The following is a 23867-nucleotide window of genomic DNA, read 5'->3' on the forward strand; positions in this document are numbered from 1 at the left end:
GAGTAGGAAGTAGCTCAACAACAAACCCAACTAAATCCACCTTCCCCAACAATAACCACTCCTATAAGAACACACCAATTCGAATGCCAAAAGCACAAACAGCATCTAGCTCCCCAAAGCCTCCAGCCAAGAAAAAGCATCTGTCTTCCACTAGTAATCCAAGGAGAGGATTCATCGAATGGCGCCGAGAACCATGTCAAGCAGCAGCAGCATCCTCCTGGCAGCGGCTGTGGCGGCGCTGCTGGTGGCGTCGGCATCGGCGCAGTCCGGGTGCACGGCAGCGCTCGTCGGCCTTTACCCGTGCTTGAACTACATCAGCGGCAACGACACGGCGCCCACCAAGTCCTGCTGCTCGCAGCTGAGCTCCGTCGTGCAGTCCCAGCCGCAGTGCCTCTGCAGCGCGCTCGGCGGCGACTCGTCGTCGCTCGGCGGCATGACCATCAACAAGACGCGCGCGCTCGAGCTCCCCAAGGCGTGCAACGTGCAGACCCCGCCGGCGAGCAAGTGCAACGGTGGTGGCAGTGCTCCGGGCGCCGCCACGCCGACCACTCCCGAGGTGCAGGCACCGGCTGGCTCTGGATCCAAGACGACCCCGTCGGCGTACCTGCAGGAGAACGGCGGCTCGTCACTCCAGGGCCCGGCTGGGCTGGTGTTCGCCCTCGCGGCTGCTGCGGTCTACGCCGTGTCCTCTCTGTGAGCGTCTGGGGGCGCGCTAGCTGGATGGTAGTTCAAAAATGTATTTCTTTCTCGGTATTACTATTGGGTTTAGCATTGGGCATTGGTGATTGGTGAGGACCGAGAAGATTATATTGTAGGGTGCTCTGTTCCACATATGTAATATTATTATTGGTTGTTTTCTTTGAGTCTCAGTATATGATCAACAACGGTAAACATCGAATTTTTTTTTTCAAGAAGAAATGAGAGTGATGACAAAACCAATAGGATTATATGTGGTAGAATGCCCCTAATGATATTGTGATTGCAGCATTTTTCCTATATTTTAGCAAACACACTATCTACTAAATTAAACAAGACAGGGGACATTGTCACCTTGTTTAATTCTAACACAGAAGTTGTCTGAAATATTCAGAAATACCTATCTACTAAATTAAACAAGACAGCGGACATTTACACTTTAAAATATGTCTATATACATCCGTATGTAGTTCGTAATGAAATTTCTAAAAAAACCTATATTTAGGAACAGAGGAAGTATTGTTGATCTATCTGTAAATAATAGGTGTAGTTTTGACTCATTGTAAATTATGTACCTACTAAGGAGCCGTTCGGAAACTCTCCGGCTCCACGCGAGGAGCTAAGCCGAACGTAGTGCAAATCCGTGGAGCGAGCAAAGTCCAGCTTCGCGAAGACCAAATCGTGGAGTTGGTCCAAATTACACCGGGAGTGCCACCGCTTACGTACCGGTTCGATTCATTTTATCCCGAGCTGCGCCAGCCCATGCAACATGGAGAAAAGCTGCCACAGCCTCCCAAACGCATGCAGCTCCTTGCAGAATCTGGAAGAGATAAATACACTTGTGGTCATTGTATTTGAAGCGAAAGCACGATACAGTTACTGAACTTTGAAATACGCTCATTACGGTCACTATATACGCGAAGTGGTGATTATACGGCCACTGACTCGCCGTATAGCATCGTATTGAAGTCTGTTGACCAGTCAAATGGTCTAGCTTTGTTGACCAGTCAAAGACTTATGTGGCTAATATTGCAGTGGGCCCTGTCTGTCAGTGGGTCAAAGAAATAAACTTGAAACAAACAAGTGTATTTACGCACCTGAGCCATCGAGCATTTCGCGCACCAGGCGCGCGCGTGGTAGCCAGTACACCCGTCGAAACGGTTTGTTTACGCTTAGGCGCTCACGTTTATATAAAAAGCATGCCCGCAGCCTAGCGCAGCCTCGTCACCGTGCATTTCTTGCTGTCCTGTGGGTCCGACCTGTCAATGGACCGAAGAAATAAAGAAAACCTGATCCTCGCGCAAAAATCCGAGGCACGCCAGCCAACTGAGCCACACCCTGTTAAGATAACATGCAGAAGCTTAGTTTGTTGATTTGAAACAGCACACATGCACGCAAGCATGTGCCACGTAAAAGAATTCACAAGCAAAAAATATTCACGCCAACTCATAATTGATTAAAAATATTCAGTTTTATATTAATATATTGATATTTATGCAGTCCAAAAGGTGCTTCTTTAATTAAAAAAAATGTTCATACGATTTTTAAAATTGTGCACGCATTTTTAGAATACTCATGTAATGTAAAAAAAATTGCGAGTAATACTCATGTAATGTGAAGTAGTGTTACCTTTATTAGAATGTCCGTCCGTTTCCATAAAAATCATGTGTTTTTAAGAAATATTTCATGAATTTTAAATATAAAATTACATAAAGTTTAAAAAATATGCAAACATTTTTTTCAAAAATTGCATGATTTTTTTTAAAGATGCAAACACTTTCAAAGTTGAATGAAAAAAGGTTTCATTGTTTTGGCAAAGTTATATAATTTTATAAAACGAAAATAATTTTATAAACATGCCTCTGTCCGGAATATGTGCGTGTTTTACTTTTTAGGACTGCTTGGATCGCTTGTGTGCATTGTGTGAATTGTGCTGTTTAAAAGGTGATGAAGCGCTTACTAAATGACAAGTTGACTTATCTGGCACAGCGGTTCCGCGCAGTCGGCTCGTGTGAAAGGGCGCCGGTTCGAATCCTCTTTGCTTAATTTCTTGACCCACTGACAGGCATGGCCCACTACAATATTTGCCACACAGATTATTTGACCGGTCAGCAGAGCCATTTAACTGGTCAACAGATTTCAATGCGATGCTATACGGCGAGTCAGCGACTGTATAATCACCGCTTCGTGTATGCAGTGACCGTAATGAGCGTATTTCGAAGTTCAGCGACCGTATCGTGCTTTCGCTTCAAATACAATGACCACGAGTGCATTTATCTCAATCTGGAATCAGACGAGTGAAGCTGGAGTTGTGGATTTGGAGAGCTTCCGAACGGAGCCTTAAGTATCTTAATATGGCCAAACTATTCTCTAGCATATTGAGCCGTTCATATTCTAATGTTGTAATATGGACGATGCACGAACTTTTTTATAAGTATCACTACATTATGTTTCCTTAGTAAAGGTGCGTGAATACATTTTGATTGAGAAGGAAATACAAACTTATAAGAATATACCATAAGTGTTTTAACTTATAAAATAGTTGATGCATTTGTTTCAAGTGAAAAAAAGCTAAAATAAAACTTGTGCCTGAGTGGCGTTTTGGCTCTCGGGTCCAGATGAACCCGAAATCTGAGCCGCCCAGACAAGCATTCAGATCTGTGCTGCAGGTCACTGTCAAAGAAATACAGGAATTGAAAAAGATTTATACAGTGCAGGCGCACGGCGTACGTACAGACGATTCCTGACGGGGGAGCGGACGGACGTTGGCTCTGTTAAGGGCTCTGACGCACCTGTACTCTAGACCTGTACCTGGTCACGTGGTACAGCTAGTTTGTTTGGACGCCCCTGCGTCAGCCATCCCCACATGTCAGGTGAATGCAATAAAGGATAATAGATAGAAATACTGATTCGGTTTCTCGTTCAACTAAATAAATTAAAAACATGATACGAGTATGAGTCAAGACATAAAAACTAAAGAAAAGCTTGTCGCAGACCGTAGTTCATTGTGATTTTTGCAACAACAACAAAAAAATCGTCCAACACCGCCGCCTCCGCCGCCCGCGTGAGCCACCATCGGGTCCAACGCCGCCGCCCACCTGCATCGCCGCCACCGAGGCGACCACCTCCGGCCACCTGCGCAGCTCGACCACCGTCACCCACAGGAGCGACCAACGCATCCACCGTCGGGCCCAACGCCACCGCCCACCTGCGCTGCTGCCACGGGGGCGACACCCGCCGCCCGCCTGCGCCACGTAGGCGACCACCACCGCCACTCGCAGGACCAGCCACTTCGTCCGCTTCGGCTGCCCGTGCCGCAGATTATTGTTGTACAGTCAAGAGTGTCAGTGTATGATCTGAATATACAGTCAATATACAATGAACAGTCAAATATACAGTCAAGAGTGTTAAAACAGTGACTGAATTTACTGAACATATGCTAATGAACTAGTGAACTCACAACAAAAATCTACGGTTCTAAAAATCTGAGATCTAATAAATCTACTTCTTGAGTTGGTTCTGGCTTGCAAGAGTACATCCTACTAGACATATATAGCAGAGGTTATTCCGAACCAAATTATCATTGTGGTTTTAGTACAAGAATTGAGTGGAAGTGAGATCAGAACAACCACAAGAATTGTCGTTGTCATTGTGGTTTCAGGAAAATAAGTTTCTGCTGGCTAATCGAACCAGCAAACAAATAAGGGTTCTTGAGTTTGACCAGAATTGTCATCTTGCAATTAAAGTGAGATGAGAACAAGTGAAGTACTGAATGTGTTTGCATGATTCAGTCAAGTTTCACCATATCATTGTCATTGTCATTGTCACTGACTGATTCAGTCAAGTTTCATCCATATCGTTGTCATTGTCATTGTCATTGAATGATTCAGTCAAGTTTCACTAGAATTTGATTTTGCAGTACACATTGTGATTTAGTCAAGTTTCACCCAGAATGACAAGTTAAACTTGACTATCAAGTTTCATTCATTTCTGTGTGTGCATGATTCAGTCTAGGTTCACTAGAATTTGATTTCACAGTACCAATTTTCAAACAACTCTCCCTGATTCAGTTAAACTGCCATTGTCATTTTGCTGAGATGTTGTTTGAAACTAGTACCCAACCCATATCAACAGCTCTAAAATTTGTCAAGGTACTGAATCCACCCACATCAACTTCGACACAAACCTGAAGGTCCTGAATCCTAACAGGTTGTTGTGTTAATATCAGCAGCTCTAAATGTATGAAGATACTGAAGTGGGTGTTCGTGAGTCCCGTCAACAACAAAATGCTGAGTGTACCTGAATAAGTGATTGTTCGTACTGGAGAGCATGCCCGGTTAATGCCGGAGAAGCCTGAAAAGCATCCAAGTACCTGAATAAGTGATTGTTCGTAGTGGAGTGGTGCGCGGGGGTCGTCGACGGGCACCAGATTGTATGTGACCACCACAAACTCCTCATCTGCCTCCCGCTCATCTGTGCTGGTGACGGCGAGGTGGCAGGTGGGGGCGGGCGCAGGTGGGTAGTCAGGAGCGCGGGGGTGGGGGGAGCGCCATGGCGAGGTTAAGAGGCCGGGTCGGCGAGGCGACGGGCGGAGGAGGGGGGTAATGGTAGTGGAGGTGGACATGAACGACGACTGCCATGGCCAGGGGCCCTTGGGGATGGACGCGCCGTTGGTCCACCGCGCAAAATCCAACCTTCAGATCTGGAACCAGGCGGCGGCGGCACAACATGGGGGAAGGAGGCGGCTCCGGCATGGGCCTGGGGGGAGGAGGGATCAAGGCGGCGTGTGCGGCGGGGGCGATGGGGAGCGTCGTGTGGTGCGGCTGGGCGGCGGAGGTAGACTAGTGGGGGAGAAGAACCCAGAACCGTACGTGTCCGTCACCCCCCGGTCTGTACCGAAACGGCGTTAGCGAGCCACGTGATTTCACGCGTGGGTCAGGGTACATTTTCTAAACCCAAATACGCAAGAGAATACTTTCCTATGCGTGAATCGCGAGGCACATGTGTGGTCCAGATTGCGGGAGCATCTGGACCCGAGAGCCAAATTGGATTTCCCGCACCAAACACGGCTATGTATAGATGGAAGAAACTATTCTCATTTGGCACCTCCATACTTTTATAATTTGCTTGTTTACCCCTTGTTATGTCAGCCAAGCTCGGCCACTGCGTCGGACCAATACAAATCAGCTGGCCTGGATGTCTTCTCCAATCATGACGAAGCTCCGGCGGGCCGTCAGCACGTCCATAAGCCGGCCAACGTCATCGTACGAGGATCCTCCCTTCTCCACCGTGCTCCTTGCCTTCAGACCGAGGTCCTTGGCCTTCTTCTGGATGGCGTCGCTCTCCATCAACCTCTGGATGGACTCTGTGATCACCTCGCGCGGCGATCACCTTGTGGGCGTCGATGCCCGACGCGTAGTCCTTGGCCCCGATGCTGACACCCACCTTGAGCAGCTCCACGACGAGCTTCTCGTTGTTGAACTGGTCCGCGTACCGCGGCCACGTCACCATCGGCACGCCGGCGGTCACGGCCTCCAGCACTGAGTTCCAGCCGCAGTGCGTCACGAACCCGCCGAGGGCGGCGTGGCTTAGGATCAGCATCTGCGGCGCCCAGCCACGGACCAGGAAGCCGCGGTCGCCGCGCGTTATGAGCTCGGCGAAGCCTTCAGACATCCATTCAGCAGAGTCTTGGCCGGCGGCGGCGCCGATCACCCACGCAAAGTTCACGCCTGAGAGGTCGAGGGCGCGGGCGAGCTGGTGCAGCTCCGCCGGTGCGAACTTGGTTAGTGTGCCGAAGGAGACGTGCACCACCGAGCCGGCTGGCTTCGCGTCCAGCCACCGGATGGAGCTGTCCGCGTCCGGCGAGGGCGTGTCGGTGCCTCTCATAGCCATGTCCTTGCTGGCGAGCGCCACCGGCCCGACGAGCCACACGCGCTGGGCGAGCGTCTTGTGGAAGTGCTCGACGTAATCCGGCTCCAGCTCGTGGAAGCGGTTGAACACCTCGCCGAAGCTCCTCTGGTCGGCGGCGTTCATGCTATTAAAGAACTCCCAGTGCCACGGCATCTTCGCCGGGTCCATCATCTGGCTCCGCCTCAGCTCGACGCGGTGCGGCAGCCCCGGCAGCAAAACGAGGGCGTCGGGATCGTCGTTGGCGTTCTCCAGCGGGTTGTGCCGCAGCATGCTATCGCTGCAGGCGCGCGCGAACATGCTGCTGCCGAGGAACGTGTTAGACTTCGTATTGTAGCCCTACTGTGTAAACCATACCGTATTGGTATTGGACTTGTATGTCATTATTATATATATATATGTGATAGGCCACCCCTTTGAGGGTTGAGCCAGTTCCCCCAAAACCTACGTTTTACATGGTATCGAGTCTAACCTAGGTCCTCCACCTCCACCCCACCCGCCGCCGCCGCACCTGAAACCCTAAATCCTAGGGCCGCCGCCGTCGGCACCATGACCGCTTCCGCTTCGGGCGCCGCCAGCTCCGGGTCTATCCCTGCGTCGCTTGCCGCCCTCCTCAACCCCCTCGCCCTCTGGATTCGTCAGTGCATGAGTTCTTCGGCACCACCACCGTCGGCTCCATATTTTCAGCGTCGATCCCACCGTCACCGCCTGCGACGGCCTCCGCACCAGTCGCGCCGCCGCCGCCCGCGATGCCCCCCGCTGGATCATCCTCAACACTTGCCGTCATCTCGGCGACCTCGGGGGAGACGCTGCCCGCGGAGCCACCCGCGGCCTCGCTCATGGCACCGCCCGCGACCGTGCTCCTGATCGTTCCAGCGCCGCCACCCGCGGCATCGGTCGAAACTATGGTCCCCACTGCGGCTCTGCCAATCGCCGCCCCTGCTGCTGGCGTCGTCACGCCCGCCAGGCCGTTCCACTTCGACAACCTGATCGCCATCAGACTCACGCCGGACAACTACTTGTTCTGGCACGCCAAGGTCCTACCGCTGCTACTTAGCCGGTCTCTTCTAGGGTTTGTTGATGGTTCGCTACCGTGTCCTCCGCAGGTCATCCCTACCGTCCACGGCCCGGCCATCAACCCGAACACCGTATGTGGGTGCAGCAGGACCAGGCGATACTCTCCGCCATCCAGGGATCCCTAGGCGACGGAGTTGCTGGCCTATGTCTCTTCGCCGCCACCTCCATGGATGCCTGGACAACTCTTGAGCACGCCTTTTCCCAGGTCTCCACTTCCCGCTCGATGGCCCTTCGCAGCGAGCTCGCCGACATCAAGAAGCTGGACTCCTCCGCCACGACCTACTTCAACAAGATGAAGGTGCTGGCGGACACGCTCACCTCCATTGGTCGGCCGCTTAGCGATGAGGAGTTCGCCAGCTTCGTCATCAAAGGTCTCAACGCCGAGTATGACAATCTCGCTGAGGCCGTTCACAACGCTGAGCCAGCGATGCCTCCTCACGAGCTCTACCCACGTCTCCTCTTCACCGAGCAACGTGTCGAGGCTCGTCGCGCCTCCACCAACATCACCGCCCAGCCGGCGGCCTTCTGGGCTTCTCGCGGCCAGCGCCCTCCTGCCCCGTCGTCTGGCAAGATCCCCCCGCCCCCTGCATCATCCCTAGGTGGGGCCCTAACACTAGGGTGGTGTGCCAGTTGTGTGGTCGTGAACACCATGTCGCCTCCAAGTGTCACCGCCGCTTTCAGAGGAGCTTTCTCGGCATCGGTAATGACGGCAAGGGCAATGAGCGCCAGTTTGACATGGCAGACTTTGGTCCCCCTGTCACCGCCCCGGCCGCCCACATCGCGGCCGCCCCGGCTGCCCACATCGCCGCCAAGGGCAAGGACCAGTGCATTGAGCAAGGATACACACCATCTTACCCTGTTGATCCAGCCTGGTACATGGACACTGGCGCCACGGATCACATGACGAACGAGCTCAACAAACTCTCCACCTACCAGCCCTACTACGGGCACGATCAGGTTCACACCGCCAATGGCGTAGGTATGCCCATCTCTCACATTGGTCAAGCATCTCTTTTAACTAGTCATCCCTCTAGGCAGCTCCATCTTCGTAATGTTTTACGGGTACCCTCGGTAACTCGTAATCTTTTATCTATCCCTAAGCTCACCCTTGATAATCATGTCCTATGTGAATTTCTCCCTTTTAATCTTTTTGTTAAGGATCGAGCAACTCGGGACGTTCTACTTAGTGGTCGGTTGAGCCAAGGCTTGTACCGTTTGGAGGATCCATCTGCCCCGTGTGTCTTCAGCGGTGTTCGTGTGTCGCCTTCCTAGTGGCACTCTCGCTTTGGTCACCCCGCCTCACCCATCATTCGACACATAATCCATCGTCATGAGCTGCCATTAGTGTCTAGCAATAAAGAGATGTCCGTGTGTGATGCATGTCAACAAGGCAAGAGTCATCAGCTACCTTTTGTTTCATCTACTAGAGAAGTAAAGAACCCTCTTGAAATTGTGTTTTCTGATGTGTGGGGTCCAGCACAAATGTCTATTAGTGGTCACAACTATTATGTCAGTTTTGTTGATGCCTATAGTCGCTTCACGTGGATGTGTTTCATATATTCATTCAGTTTCAATTGCATGTTGAACGTCTACTCAAGCATAAAATTATCCATGTTCAGTCAGATTGGGGGGGGGGCGAATATCGCAACCTCAAAACTTTCTTTAATAAGCTTGGGATCTCTCATCGTTTATCATGCCCGCATACACATCAGCAGAATGGCGCTATTGAGCGCAAACATCGTCATATAGTTGAGACCGGCCTCACACATCTTGCACATGCTCCTTTACCCTTTCATTTTTTGAGTGATGCCTTTGCTACCGCGTGTTTTCTCATTAACAGATTACCTACGCATGTTCTTAATATGAAAACTCCTATTGAGCTTCTCTTAGGTGAAACTCCTGACTATACCTTTTTTAAGGTGTTCGGGTGTGCCTGCTGGTCTCATCTTCGTCCTTATAATGATCGAAACTTGAGTTTCGCTCCAAAAAGTGCGTGTTCTTAGGGTATAGTTCTCTCCATAAAGGCTACAAGTGTCTCCATGTCCCAACCAATCGAGTCTACATATCTCGGGATGTCGTTTTTGATGAGACCGTCTTCCCCTTTTCTGCCATGCCTCAGTCATCCACCACAGCACCATATATGCATTCATCTCCTCTTATGCCTGGCCAATTTGAAGATGTTGCATATTCGCCTGTGTTGTTACCTAATCATGGTGCAGGAATTGGACGTGGAGCTTGCCTGGAACTCCTCCCTGACGGACCCGCTACGTCGCCCGTGGCGCACGTCGATCGGCCGGTGCATGTGCATGCACCGCTTCCTGCCCTCGACCCCGCGCCGGGCAGCCCGTCTCCAACCACACCTGGGCCGGAGCCCATGCTGACTACTGCGACCGGGTTGGAGCCTGCGACGGCCTCCTCTGAGCAGCCTCCGTCGCCGCCTCCTCGTCCGGACTCCACTCCATCGTCGCCACCGCCATCCGCGCGGGCGTCCCCGCTGCCTCCTTCGCCCGGGTCTGACGAGGCTCACACGCCGTCGGGGTCTACGTCGCCTGGTTCACTGTCGCCTGGCCCGCCGTCACCTGGTCCGGACGTCTCACCGGTGCTGGAGTCCCCTGGATCGGCCTCACCTGCTCCGGGCGTACCGCCGGCCCCGGTGTTCGCTCCTCCGTGGCATCCTCACACTCGCAGCCGCAGTGGCATTGTTCGTCCCAAGGAGCGCCATGATGGTACGATCACATATCTTGCTGCTTGTCTGGCTCATGCTGTGGATGATCCAACCACCGAACCACGCAGTTATCAAGCCGCTATGAGTATTCCACACTGGAGGGCTGCTATGGAACAAGAATATCATGCTCTTATGAAGAATAAGACCTGGACACTTGTTCCCCCTCTGTCTCGCGTCAACATCATTGATTTGAAGTGGGTGTTCAAGGTGAAGAAACATGCAGATGGTTCCATTGAGCGCTACAAAGCGCGCCTCGTGGCTAAGGGTTTTAAACAGTGTCAGGGCCTGGACTATGAGGATACATTCAACCCAGTTGTTAAGCCTACCACTATTCGACTTCTTCTGTCTCTGGCAGTTTCTCGCGGATGGTCTCTCCGCCAGCTTGATGTGCAGAACGCTTTTCTTCATGGATTGCTTGAAGAAGAGGTTTACATGCGGCAGCCGCCTGGATTTGTTGATCACACTCGGCCTTATCATCTCTGTCGTCTGACGAACACTATATATGGACCGAAGCAGGCTCCTCGTGCCTGGCATGCTCGCCTGGCTTCAGCTCTACGCACTCATGGGTTCATTCCTTCGACGGCTGATACTTCACTGTTCTTGTTTCAGCGACCGAGTGTGACCATGTACCTCCTTGTGTATGTGGATGATATTGTCCTAGTGAGCTCATCCCCGACGGCTGCTAATGCTCTTGTGACTGCGCTTGGTCGTGATTTTGCAGTTAAGGATTTGGGACAGCTTCATTTCTTCCTGGATATTGAGGTTGCTCATCAGTCTCATGGTAGTTTGGCTCTCACCCAGAAGAAGTACTCTCTTGATCTCCTGCGCCGTGCTGGTATGCTCAAGTGCAAGCCATCGCCAACGCCCATGTCCTCCACTGACACTCTTTCAGCTGCTAATGGTGCTCTTCTCTCTCCTGAGGATGCTACTGAGTACAGGAGTATTGTTGGTGGCCTACAGTATCTGACGATCACGCGTCTTGATCTCTCCTTTGCGGTTAACAGGGTCTGCCAATATCTTCATGCTCCTACTGATGTACACCGGTCTGCTGTGAAGCGCACACTGCGTTATGTGCGTCTCACTGTCTCCTTTGGTCTTCACCTGCGCCCTAGTTCCTCCGGAGTTCTTTCTGCATTCTCTGATGCTGATTGGGCTAGGTGTCCAGATGACAGGCGATCCACGGGGGGACATGCTGTGTTCTTGGGTCCTAATCTGATCGCCTGGAGTGCATGCAAGCAAGCCACTGTTTCCCGCAGCAGCACAGAAGCTGAGTACAAGTCGGTTGCCAATGCGACTGCCGAACTTATATGGATTGAGTCCCTACTTCGAGAGCTAGGAGTTGCTCAGCCACATCCTTCGGTCCTTTGGTGGGACAACATCGGTGCTACGTTTCTGTCATCAAACCCGGTGTTCCATGCACGGACTAACCACATTGAGATTGACTATCATTTTGTGAGGGAACGTGTTGCACAGAAGCTACTACAAGTCAGATTTATCTCTTCAAAAGATCAACTTGCAGGCATCTTCACCAAGCCTCTACCTTCTCCCATGTTTGAGGTCTGTAGGCGCAATCTCAACCTCCTAAATACTACATGAGTGAGTTGATTGAGGGAGGGTGTTAGACTTTTTATTGTAGCCCTACTCTGTAAACCATACCATATTGGTATTGGACTTGTATGTCATCAATATATATGTGATAGGCCACCCCTTTGAGGGTTGGGCCAGTTCCCCCAAAACCTAAGTTTTACAGAACACGATGCGCGGGACGCCGCGCTCCGCGACGGCGTCGACGGACCAGTGGAAGAAGCTGTCGGACACGACGGCGTCGGTGCGGTGGTTGGCCAGGAACCGGTTGAAGGGCTCCCGGAGCAGCTGCGCGGCGTGGAAGAAATTGTCGCGGTCGTCATGGGACGTGAGCGCCGTGCCGTTCTCCACGCCCGGCGGGAGGCCGACGTCGGGGAAGGGCACGACGGCGATGTTGATGGCCGGACAGCCGGCTCCGGTGAAGGCGTCGTTGGCCCGGTCGACGGCAGAGCGGATGATAGCGGCGTTGACGGGTGTGGTGAGGATGGTGCACCTGACGCCGCGGCCGGCGGTCGGGATGAGGTGGCCGGACGCCAGGAACGGAAAGAAGAGGATGTGCAGCGCCTCCTCCTGGACAGCCATGGCTGGCGAGCTAGCCGCCTAGCCGCGTCCCGTGACCGACCGACGGAGAGTAGAGTACTACGGCCGGCATGGGGGAGGAGATCGAGTATGTTGGAATAAGCCACGGCATGTGTGGTCGGGCTCGTCGGGCGCGTCGGGTGCGCGCGGGACGGGCGGGCACACTTGTGCCGTCGGGTTCGTCGGGCGTGTCGGTGGCGCGCGGGACGGGCGGGACGCGCGGGACGCAGCTAGTATCGTGAGAAGAAAAGAACACACGCCGGGGCGTTGATCACTAAAAGTGCTCCTTCTTCTACCTCCATTCATCCGTGTGAGAGAGCGGTTACAACAGAGTACAACTACAAATACAGGTCAGACGCAAGCCTCGGTGCGATTAAAGAGAGCCGTGCAGAGGACTATTTATTTATAAGGTCATAAACGTTTGGGATCTCGTTGTCTGATCGAACCACCGAGGAAGGCGAGCAGGAGAAGTGGCTTCCTACTTACTTGCTGATCTCCATCTTCCAGAACAGAAGCTTGTGGAGTGGCGTTCAAGATTTTGGTACCTTGGCATCACCTGTTTGATGGATCTTGTTAGAATATACTACTACAACGTTGACAGATGATAAATCCACTCAATCTGAATGGTTCAGATGTATCATAATGATTAATTTTACAAATCAATTAGTCACTGTCTGTTTGACTCAACGAAAGAAAAATCTACTCTCTGTCGTGGCAATGTTCCCCAACCGATGTAGAAAAACCATCCATCGCGATAATTCATTTTTAGACCGCAAAACATATATAGCAATATTCACTCTAATTGTGGCTTAAAAGGTGTCCCCTGTCATTTTCTTCAGAGATCATCATCAATGGAATTGTAGATCATTATGTGCATCATTTCATAAGCTTGGAAAATACATGTAGACAAACCATCTGTGAACATCTCTTTTTGGTGGGGCCAGAAAACGACACATGTTAGGGCATGTACAATGCATAGCCCCAGGGTGATGCCTCATACGCCATGTAGGATCGGATGTCAGAAAACATAAGTTCGGATAGAGTAGCCCTGCGTATAGAATTTTGTTTTTGATGGAATTCCAAATGGATCGATGGAAAAAACAAGATAGCTAAGACTATTTTTGTACACATTTGCGTTACAAATCCTTAATACGTTTATGATTTCAAGTGTGCCAAAAAATGCAGAAACGCTCAAAATCTACAAACCGCAGTACTTTTTATGAGCAAGTATTTCATCCAAAAGCTTTCTAAGGGCATGTACAATGGTGGCATATGGATAGAGACTAGTGGTTGGGGCGCCACCCGGTGACGCCTCCTGAAAGGGAGTTGGGCGGTGCCTGATTTGCTGCCACCCAATCAGCAGCCTTGTAAGTTCATCATGGATTAATATTTTTTAGGAAAGCAAACATACTTTGTGCACATGTATGGAGGACATTAGGCATGTGTGGCACATATGGAGATACAACCTGATGGCAAGTCAAATGCATTACAGACAACTTTTATAACTGTCACTACCCTTAGCAGCCCCCCGACACTCGCCTTTACCCGCTCAAGCAACTTCTCATTGGCACCATCGTGGCTCACCATCATAGTAGGACGTAGACAACGTCCCTCTCACGGGTGTCATAGAAGAAGTATTAGTGGTTGTCGACGTAGACCTTGGCAATACCTGATGCTGCACTCTACAGCGAGCTTGGCAAGGTAGATGTCATCAGCGAAAAGGCGTTCGTCGAGTCCTTGGAACTGCATCGATCAGGGGAGCAGTAGAGACAAACAAAAGGTTCAATCAATTCTATCCAGTAGAATATATAAATGCAACTAATGGCATATGTAATTCAAATACATAAAGGGCAAACCTAGTAGGCTTATACCAATGTTTGCATGTGAAAAGAAAAAAGACATTTCTTTCTTTGAGCTGGGCATTTGCATTGTTGGGTGACAGCAGCATGTGAGTATCATAACTTAAACTGAAGTTCAGGTTTGATGTAAAAAATCAGATTTCAGAAAGCAAGGCTAAGTCAGGAGAAAGACATACTGATGCTTGCATGTGAGTATCATAACTTAAACTGATGCATGCAAATACAAAATGCATCAACTTATGGAATGCTAATGCAAATAATATTTATTTTTCTATCATTGGGATGGCACTTGTTAGAGCATCTCCACCCAGCCCCCCAGGACGCCCCCCGGAGCCTTTTTTAGCGCCGGCAGTGAAAAATTACCCCAGTCACGCCCCCGCCATCTCGTTTTGCGTCGGATTTGGCCAAAATTACATCTGGCGATCCCAACCCAAACCCAAGGAGTCGGGGGTCTGCCGGGGGCGCCGACGCTATTATTTACACGCAGCAGGCCAACTGTCAGCCTCCCACTCCCTCTCTCTCCCTTGCATGCAACAGGCCCACTGCAACAGGCCCACCCATGTGCATGCCTCCAGCTCGCCCACTGTTCATCTCTTTTTCCTCTCATCTCTCTTGTCTTTTACTGTTGGGTGGGGCACGGCTGGGAAACGTTTTCACCCCATGCCAAAATTTTCGCCGGCATGAACCCCCAACCGGCTGAAAAAATGGCTCCTGGGGGGGGGGGGGCAAACGAGTGGAGATGCTCTTAAGACTATGATTTAGCTAGCTTTGCCAGTAACATATTATTTCTATAGTCTAGGTTGCCTAAAAAATTCAATTACTAATAAATGCCCTTGAAAGTAAAAGGAGGATTGACAATAAACTTTTGAAACATTCGAAACTCGGCCAGTTCCTCTGGTAACAGCCGCTGGATCATGGTGGTGATGGCGGTCGTGGACGAAAGCCATCAAGCTCAAGATCTGCGTAAGGTGCAGATGAAAAATACATTTCAGAAATTGGATTGAGATATGGAAGCTTCAAATAAGCATCCTAATTCGTAGTCCAGCAACTCCCTGATTCAGTAGAAAAGTATTGCAAGACAATTAGAAAAGAACACATGAGCTCCATATTAGTTCATTTATCTAGCGGTGACATTGTCTGTTGTCCAAGATATATCATCTTTCACGACCATGCCTTAAAAAGACACCTTTTCATTTATAAATACTAAATGGGGCTGCTCCTTTTTGTAATGCATAGAAGTTGGAAGAATGTTCCTAAAAGGATATTACATGAAAAGTTAGATAAGCCACATCATGATACTTATGATAATATGGTTGCAAGAAACTGTCAACGGCATGAACTCTACCCTTATCCACAAAACTACATAACCAATATACTGTAGCCGTGCTCAATGTATGATTATTAATTGTCATGGATGATCCACAACAATCTCTTGCAAACCATGCTTACTAAGTTATAAGGAATGCAGATTTCAACAACAAAAACATTATAGGCCTCTCAGTAAAACATAGAAAGGGAAATGGTTAACTTATCTAGCAGAAAATTAGGACGACCAGAACACATTTGCAGAACATACTGCGTAAAGATTGACATGTGTATATACATTACACATTGCTTGAGGATTACTAACAAGAACAGGATAATTTCAAAAACATTCTTTCTCGGGCTTGTGAGGCTAATAGTTGAGTGTATCCTGAATTTTTGGCACAACGATTTACATAAGACGGTATAGTATGACTAAAAAGGTTAGAGCTAAGTATTGCAAAAAGTTCAAGTATAATGGTTTACCTCACTGTGCGGGCTCCAACTAACATATATGCCATGTAAGCCAGGACTTCAGAATCAATTATGAATGGGTTAGAGAGGAAAACATGGTATGGTGATATTGAAGTGCTCGATTGTCTGGCCTGCCAATCACCTCTGTAAGTGAATCACGGTGTTACACTTCCACATTGTCTAGCTGTATGAGTTGCAGCTCACTTGGGGAAGAAATTTCAGAAATTGCGGCCCTTTGATTCCCCTCATAAAAAATCTTCAGGGCATCAATAAAGAGAGGATGGATGTGAGCAGTTGCTGCAGCACACACAAAAAATTAATTGGGTTTGGACCTTAGGTATTGGGTAACAAAGATGAAGCTGCGAAGATGAGAAACGTCCAACACATATGTCAATCTAATCTATCATTTACAACACAGTAGTGGTACCTCAAATTAAGATATATCGAGACATAAAAATTAAGATATACCACATGAAAGTAGGCAAATCTAGTAGAGGGATACATATCCCGGGCCTTGGATGGTACCAGAACACGATAAACAAATATGTACCTTCTTTGTCCATGATAAGGTCCAGTGCAAAATATTCAACAAAAAACTGAGTATTGTGCTTCATCGCTTGACCATAAAGTGTGTGTAGCATAGCATGCCCTGTTCTGTCAGCAGAGCATGCGCATCGATAGGCTTGACCACCTAAAGATTAATTAGACAAAGAAAGATAAAAAATATATGGCAGCTACCTGTTTGCAACCTCAGATTGATGATGGAAGGCAAATTACCTTCTCCAAAATCTAAGCTTTGGCCTCAAAAAGCGCGTTGATAATTTTCCTTCTTTAGTTCTGAAAATGGTAATCCATAGTTCGCAAGCTCTATAACAGCCTTTGGTGCTTCTCTGCACATATATTGAATGCATCTTGGTCACCTGGAGATGAATAACAATATCATGTCAGAGCTTCAAAGTCAAGGGGTCAAAGAAAAAAATATGTTATGTTGTTGAAACATTGTCATGCATTTCTTAAACTATTTCTCCATGTAAACTTACCGAGCCAATCACTTCCTTTGACTGTATCATACTTATGCCAGCTCCAGTCATCTTCACTCATGTTTCCAAGAGCATCATTTATACCTCCCTGCACTCATAGGTGTTATTAGCAAAGAACAAAAACCCATTGAGCATTCTCCAGAAGGCAACAGTGCAAAACTGCAAATCATCATCTAGAGACATACAGCAAAGCCCTGAATCTTTTAGCATTCCTACAAGACTAATACAAATTTCCCCACATGCTTCAGTGAGTTCATATATCGATCCCTTGGTAGTGAGAATGATAGAAAAATCAAAAGAATTCTGAGATGATGTGGGAAGAAATATCACCGAGCTATTTCAGATCCTATAAGCTGAAGGCTGTTGCATATCGTGCAGTCGGAATAACATAAGGCAATGAGTTAAATTATAATTGGAGTTAAATAGGCAAATGTGCAGTGAGAATGTTGAACCCTCATATCCACAAATTCACGGGCCAACTGCACATTATAGGAGGTACTTTGTATTAAAGAAAAATGATGATTGCTTCGATAGTTCGGCACACACAGAATTTTATGGATAATTACTCACATATCTAAATGCCATGTTTCTTGTGCTTCATACATAGCTAAAATTCCTTCTAGTGTTTTCTAGAACCAAGAACAAATCATGTTTCTTGTGGGCCTTGAGAACTCAAATGTAATATGTGCCCTTGTCATCATGTTTTTCGTATCTACAAAATCTATAGATTTAACATAATAGTAAGATGGTTTAGTTTTCCTTGGTCAAATTTGCCTTTAAATCAATTTAACACTATGTAATGGCCTAAAATAGTCTAATGCTCAAGAGACAGTTTCATTTGCTGGCAATGGAAGCTGGTTAAGTAGCATTCAAATGAAAGGGAATAGGATGTGAGCACTAAGAAGGTGAGAATATATCCTCCAATTCACAAATTCACTTATTTTATTCAGCAGAGATATGTTTGTCAGTTTCTCTGAACACCATATGACATGAATGTATGATTAAAATATCCTAAGATCAAGGACAATGTAAATCTAGTGTTGAATGATTTGCCTGACTGGAAGGTCAGGGACTGTACCGCCAAGCCCCATGCCAGTCGTTTTGAGCATTTGAATTGTTCTTTGAAATGCAATTAACTATGCAAGGTTAACAACAACAGTAATCCACTACGCAAAAGACCCGTCAACAGATGGGAATGAAAAATAAATAAATCTGGGTTGCAAGTCAACTTCATTGCCGAAACCATCCCATCGTCATGGGTTTTGTAAAAACATTTGGGCATCTGCAAATATCCAATCATATAAACACAAGAGAAGGAAGAATATCTCCGCACGCCTAGACAAGTAAATGGTGTGGCCAGACTTTCCAATGGAGTGAAAAAACAGGGAACCTCTGTTAGTGTTGGAAGAACAAATGGACATTCCCGTTCCACAAACTGGCGGCCAGGGGGCTGCTGCCGCAGAGGCCGGACTCACCGGCAGGGATGACGTGGTCGAGGCTGGGACAGGAAGGAGACCACGGGCAGTCGAGGATGGAGGGCGAGGAAGGGGGTATGGGGAAGGCGGCGCACCTTTAGCACCGTTGGTACCCGATCTCCGTCGTCTTGCTGTCGTTGCAGACTGATTGGCCACCGATGCAGCGCCTCCGACCACTTCATCATCCCGTCAACACCAGGCCTGGTCACCGCCGCCACTCCCCGGGCCTCCGCTAGATGGGCATGAAGACAGATCAAGAGATGAGGGGAAGAAGGATTGGGAAACTGGTTGGTTACTCACCGGCGTTGCCGGATCCGGCGGAGATTTGGATGCCCATCCTACCCCGCCCTTCGCTGCCCGGAGGAAGAGGCCGAGGAGAGATTGCGTGTGGGGGTGGAGTGGCAGAGGCTCCTCGGTCTTTCTTTTGGATGAAGCGAACGCGTTTTTGTCTCTACCTTGTCTGACGTGGACACGCCCAGCTTGTCTATTGACCAGCGCAAAGTTCTCTCACCATTCGCCACCACAAACAGTGCGGGCGTGATGATGTGGGTAGCGCGAGGAGGCGCCCATGATGCGTACCTTATTGTTTTGGATGGCCCATAACAAAAAGTAGTTTGAGGCATCCACATGCCCAACATAAAGTTATCTATGCCAAGACCATAGATGGTGTATAACATTTATCTACATAAATCTTTATTTTAGTTCCTTCCTCCCTTGGTTCCGATGGAGAACACATGGAGGATACACAAAATGTTTGACTTTTTTGCTTGCTTACATCACTAGTGACTTCATCATATTGATTCTTTTTTAGGGAACTTCATCGTATTGATTCTTATATTTGCCCATGGCAAACTCATAGCACTTTGCTTTTAAATTATCCATGGCAAATTGTATAAATGTTCTCACATGTAAACTATTTTAGAGGTGGCCATACAAATTTAGCACTATGGCAATTTCTCAAACATGGCAAATAATTTAATTATACCATGGCAAATTTAGTAATTAGACCATGGGAAAATACATGGGGAATGTTCACATGACAATATTTAAAACTTGTCAAATGGCTATTTTAATTTTTTTTCCTGTAATGTTCACATGTCAATTTTTTTCTACCCATGGAAAACTTAGAAATATTTTCTAAATTCACACGGTAAATCCACAACATTTTTTGTATTCTAAACATGGAAAATTTAGGAATTTTTTGCAACACTCCCATGGCAATCTATATGTTTTTCTCTTACTTAACCATGGCAAATTTAGTTTATTGATCATGGAAAATTTAGTTTACAAATAATGGCAAATTTAGTTTACATGAATTTCACCGTGGCAAGTGTTGATATGAATCTACCATGGCAAGTTTTGATACGAATCTGCCATGGAAATTTCTTGTTCATGCGTGATTTTCAACTCTTTGTGTTTTTTCTCACACACAGCAATTTCCTCAAACAAAACACGGCAATTCTTGATATGAATCTGCCATGGCAATTTTTGATACGAACCTACCACGACAATTTTCTTGTTTTCATACTTCATTTTCAAATTTTTGTGTCTTTCTCACACACAGGAAATTCCTCATTAAAAACATGAAAATTTTAATTAAACTTCCATGGCAATTTTACCTTTTATTGTCATGGAAATTTTTTCTTCACATAGATGGGCAAATATAGTTCATGTAATGTTTATTTTTATTTATTCTATTTCTTTGCCATAATATTGTTGCCATGGCAATTCTGGAAAAGTTTATAACAACACAACATCAACTACTGATGATTTTTTGCCATGCAAAATTGTGATCCACTTTAGTTTTTTTTCTCCCATGGCATTTTTTCCATGATTTGGATAGGTTTTGTGCTAACTTGATCAATCTTTTTTGTTTGTGCAACTTTCATGGACACACATGCATGGTGTTTCTGAAGTTCGCCATGGCAAAATTGATCCTGGACACACATGCATTGTGTTTTTCAAAATTTCCACGGCGATGTTTGGTGTTGGACACACATGGAAAATCGCCATGTCATTTTCCGAACATATATTTTGCCATGGCAATTTGATTTTTTGTCATGGCACATTTGCCATGCTTTCATTAGGGAATCAAATATGTTTTTATAAACCTTGCCATTGTAAAAAATATATCATGGCAAATTATAAATAGTTTGGTCAAACTTGAATGGCAATTTTATTTTGGAATTTTCATTTTTTATGCTATTAAAGCTGATGCCATTTTTTCACAGCTGAGCAAAAAATAGGCTTTTATTTGTCACAAAAAAACCCAAAATCTGGGCTTTTCTGACATAGGAAAAAAACCAAAATCTGGGCTTTTTCATTTAATTCGTTATTAGCAGGCTTTTTGTTCTTTTTTTGTTTATTACACGGAAAAGACCTGGCGTGAGGGAGGCATTCGGGCTGTGGATTCCCCCTACCGAACAAACCCGTTCGGGGGATCGATCCCCTCGTACTGAACAATCGTTTGGTCTAAGAGGTGCCCAGACCGAACGTGTGGTACTTATCTGAAGGAAATATGCCGTAGAGGCAATAATAAAGTTGTTATTTTATATTTCCTTATATCATGATAAATGTTTATTATTCATGCTAGAACTGTATTAACAGGAAACTTGATACATGTGTGGATACATAGACAAAACACCGTATCCCTAGTAAGCCTCTACTAGACTAGCTCGTTAATCAAAGATGGTTAAGTTTCCTAACCATAGACATGTGTTGTCATTTGATGAACGGGATCACATCATTAGGAGAATGATGTGATGGACAAGACCCATCCGTTAGCTTTCTTCATGTCATATACATATTCCTTTGACTATGAGATTATGCAACCCCCGGATACCGAGGAATGCCTTGTGTGCTATCAAACGTCACAACGTAACTGGGTGATTATAAAGATGCTCTATAGGTATCTCTAAAGGTGTTTGTTGGGTCGACATAGATCAAGATTAGGATTTGTTACTCTGAGTATCGGAGAGGTATCCCTGGGCCCTCTCGGTAATGCACATCATAATAAGCCTTGCAATCAATGTGACTAATGAGTTAGTTGCGGGATGATGCATTATGGAACGAGTAAAAAGACTTGCCGGTAACGAGATTGAACTAGGTATGAAGATACCGACGATCGAATCTTGGGCAAGTAACATAGCGATGACAAGGAGAATAACGTATGTTGTCATTACGGTACGACCGATAAAGATCTTCATAGAATATGTGGGAACCAATATGAGCATCTAGGTTCCGCTGTTGGTTATTGACCGGAGAGGTGTCTCGGTCATGTCTACATAGTTCTCGAACCCGTAGGGTCCGCACGCTTAACGTTCGATGACGATTTTGTATTATATGTGTTATGTGATTTGGTGACCGAATGTTGTTCGGAGTCCCGGATGAGATCACAGACATGACGAGGAGTCTCAAAATGGTCGAGAGGTAAAGATTCATATATAGGACGATAGTATTCGGACACCGGAAGTGTTCTGGGGGTACCGGGTACGTATCGGGTCACCGGAAGGGGTTCCGGGCACCCCCCGGCAAAGATATGGGCCTTATTGGGCCAAGGGTGGGACAAACCAGCCCCTAGTGGGCTAGTGCGCCCCCATATGGGCAGATCTAAGTGGAGAAAGGAAAAGGGGAGGAGGAAAGGAAATAGAGGGAATAGGATTCCCCCTTCCTTTCCCCTCTCCCCTCTTTCCTTCCCCCCTCCGGAGATAAGGAAAGGGGGAGGCCGAATTGGAGGAGGCCCCAAGTAGGATTCCTCCTACTTGGGGTGCCCCAAGGCTGCTCCCCTCCCCCTCCCACCTATATATACATGGGGAGGGGCGCCTAGAACACACACCAACAATTGTTAGCCGTGTGCGGCGCCCCCTCCACAGTTTACGCCTCCGGTCATATTCACGTAGTGCTTAGGCGAAGCCCTGCGCGGATCACTTCACCATCACCGTCACCACACCGTCGTGCTGACGAAACTCTCCCTCGACACTTTGCTGGATCAAGAGTTCGAGGGACGTCATCGAGCTGAACGTGTGCTGAACTCGGAGGTGTCGTACGTTCGGTACTTGATCGGTTGAATCGCGAAGACGTTCGACTACATCAACCGCGTTAATCTAACGATTCCACTTTTGGTCTACGAGGGTACGTGGACACACTCTCCCCCTCTCATTGCTATGCATCTCCTAGATAGATCTTTCGTGAGCGTAGGAATTTTTTTGAAATTGCATGTTACGTTCCCAACATTATCAGCGTCCAATAATAAAGGCAGCTTGTTTTCCAAAGAAAAACAAGACGCCGTGGGTCATGGCTGTCGTGGCAAAGATCGCCATTGGATTTAGGGACCATTAGAGCAAGTATAATAAGGTAAAATCAGCGGGCTATAAGGTTTAAACAATTATATATGTGTTGAGTTGGATGAGAGAAGAGAATAGAGAAGGGAAGCGGGCTATAGATTAACAACCAGCTACAACACGGGTTCCAAGAAACATTGTGAGAGTGTACGGTGGACCATGCATTAACAAAGTAGTGCTACTTAGCAACTAGCTACTACACATGTTGGCTATTAGATTGACTATATGTGACATGACAACTCCATATAGCCGGGTTTTTTAGGATAGCTGCATATTTCTTAACCAGCAGAGGTTACAAACATAGCACATACGCAACATCGCCGCGAGACCGCAGGTGTGCCAACATAAATGCAAAAAGACCCCAAAGAAAGAGAAAGTACAATCCGGTCCCAGGGGGCCTTAACGCAGAAAGAGCCAACACCAGCCGCTGCCGCCGTCGAGCCGAACAACAACGGAAGACACCGGAAACCACCAAGCCCTAAACCAAGGGCACACCATTGCCAGAGACGGCTTTCTGAGTCGAAGATGAGCTCCATCGTGAACGGTGAGGCGTAACCGCTGTGGCACGTCGACCAAGGAACGTCCCCGTGCAAATCCTCGGCTCAAGCTCCGGCACCTCCGATCGATGAAGTCGAGGGAGAATCACCAGATCTGCCGCCACAAACCACCACCCGAGTGCCGGGCCACCAAATCTCTCGCCAGCCGCCGCGGCCACCGCACGGGTGACCAATGCCGGCCCGAGAACTCCTGTGCATGACTCCACCGGCTTCCCATCAACACCGGAGAACATGTCGGCGTAGCAGAGACGA

The 23867-nt window shown here is 47.8% G+C and overlaps 1 protein-coding gene and 1 pseudogene across 1 annotated transcript; one reads left to right on the plus strand and one right to left on the minus strand.

Moving 5' to 3' along the window:
* The first annotated feature begins 41 nt into the window (after positions 1 to 41).
* On the plus strand, positions 42 to 844 carry LOC109746670 (non-specific lipid transfer protein GPI-anchored 5). Its single transcript, XM_020305781.4, has one exon. It carries the CDS (start codon positions 179 to 181, stop codon positions 695 to 697), a length of 519 nt encoding a protein of 172 aa, XP_020161370.1. The 5' UTR covers positions 42 to 178; the 3' UTR covers positions 698 to 844.
* Positions 845 to 3574: 2730 nt separating this feature from the next.
* Positions 3575 to 12640, minus strand: LOC109746668 (anthocyanin 3'-O-beta-glucosyltransferase-like; annotated as a pseudogene).
* Positions 12641 to 23867: the final 11227 nt, after the last annotated feature.

The sequence above is a fragment of the Aegilops tauschii genome, chromosome 5, assembly GCF_002575655.3.
Source record: "Aegilops tauschii subsp. strangulata cultivar AL8/78 chromosome 5, Aet v6.0, whole genome shotgun sequence".
Taxonomy (NCBI): domain Eukaryota; kingdom Viridiplantae; phylum Streptophyta; class Magnoliopsida; order Poales; family Poaceae; genus Aegilops; species Aegilops tauschii.

What these genes read in the sequence shown, in the direction of transcription:
- LOC109746670 (XM_020305781.4), top strand. Translation starts at nt 179, where the DNA reads ATGGCGCCGAGAACCATGTCAAGCAGCAGCAGCATCCTCCTGGCAGCG.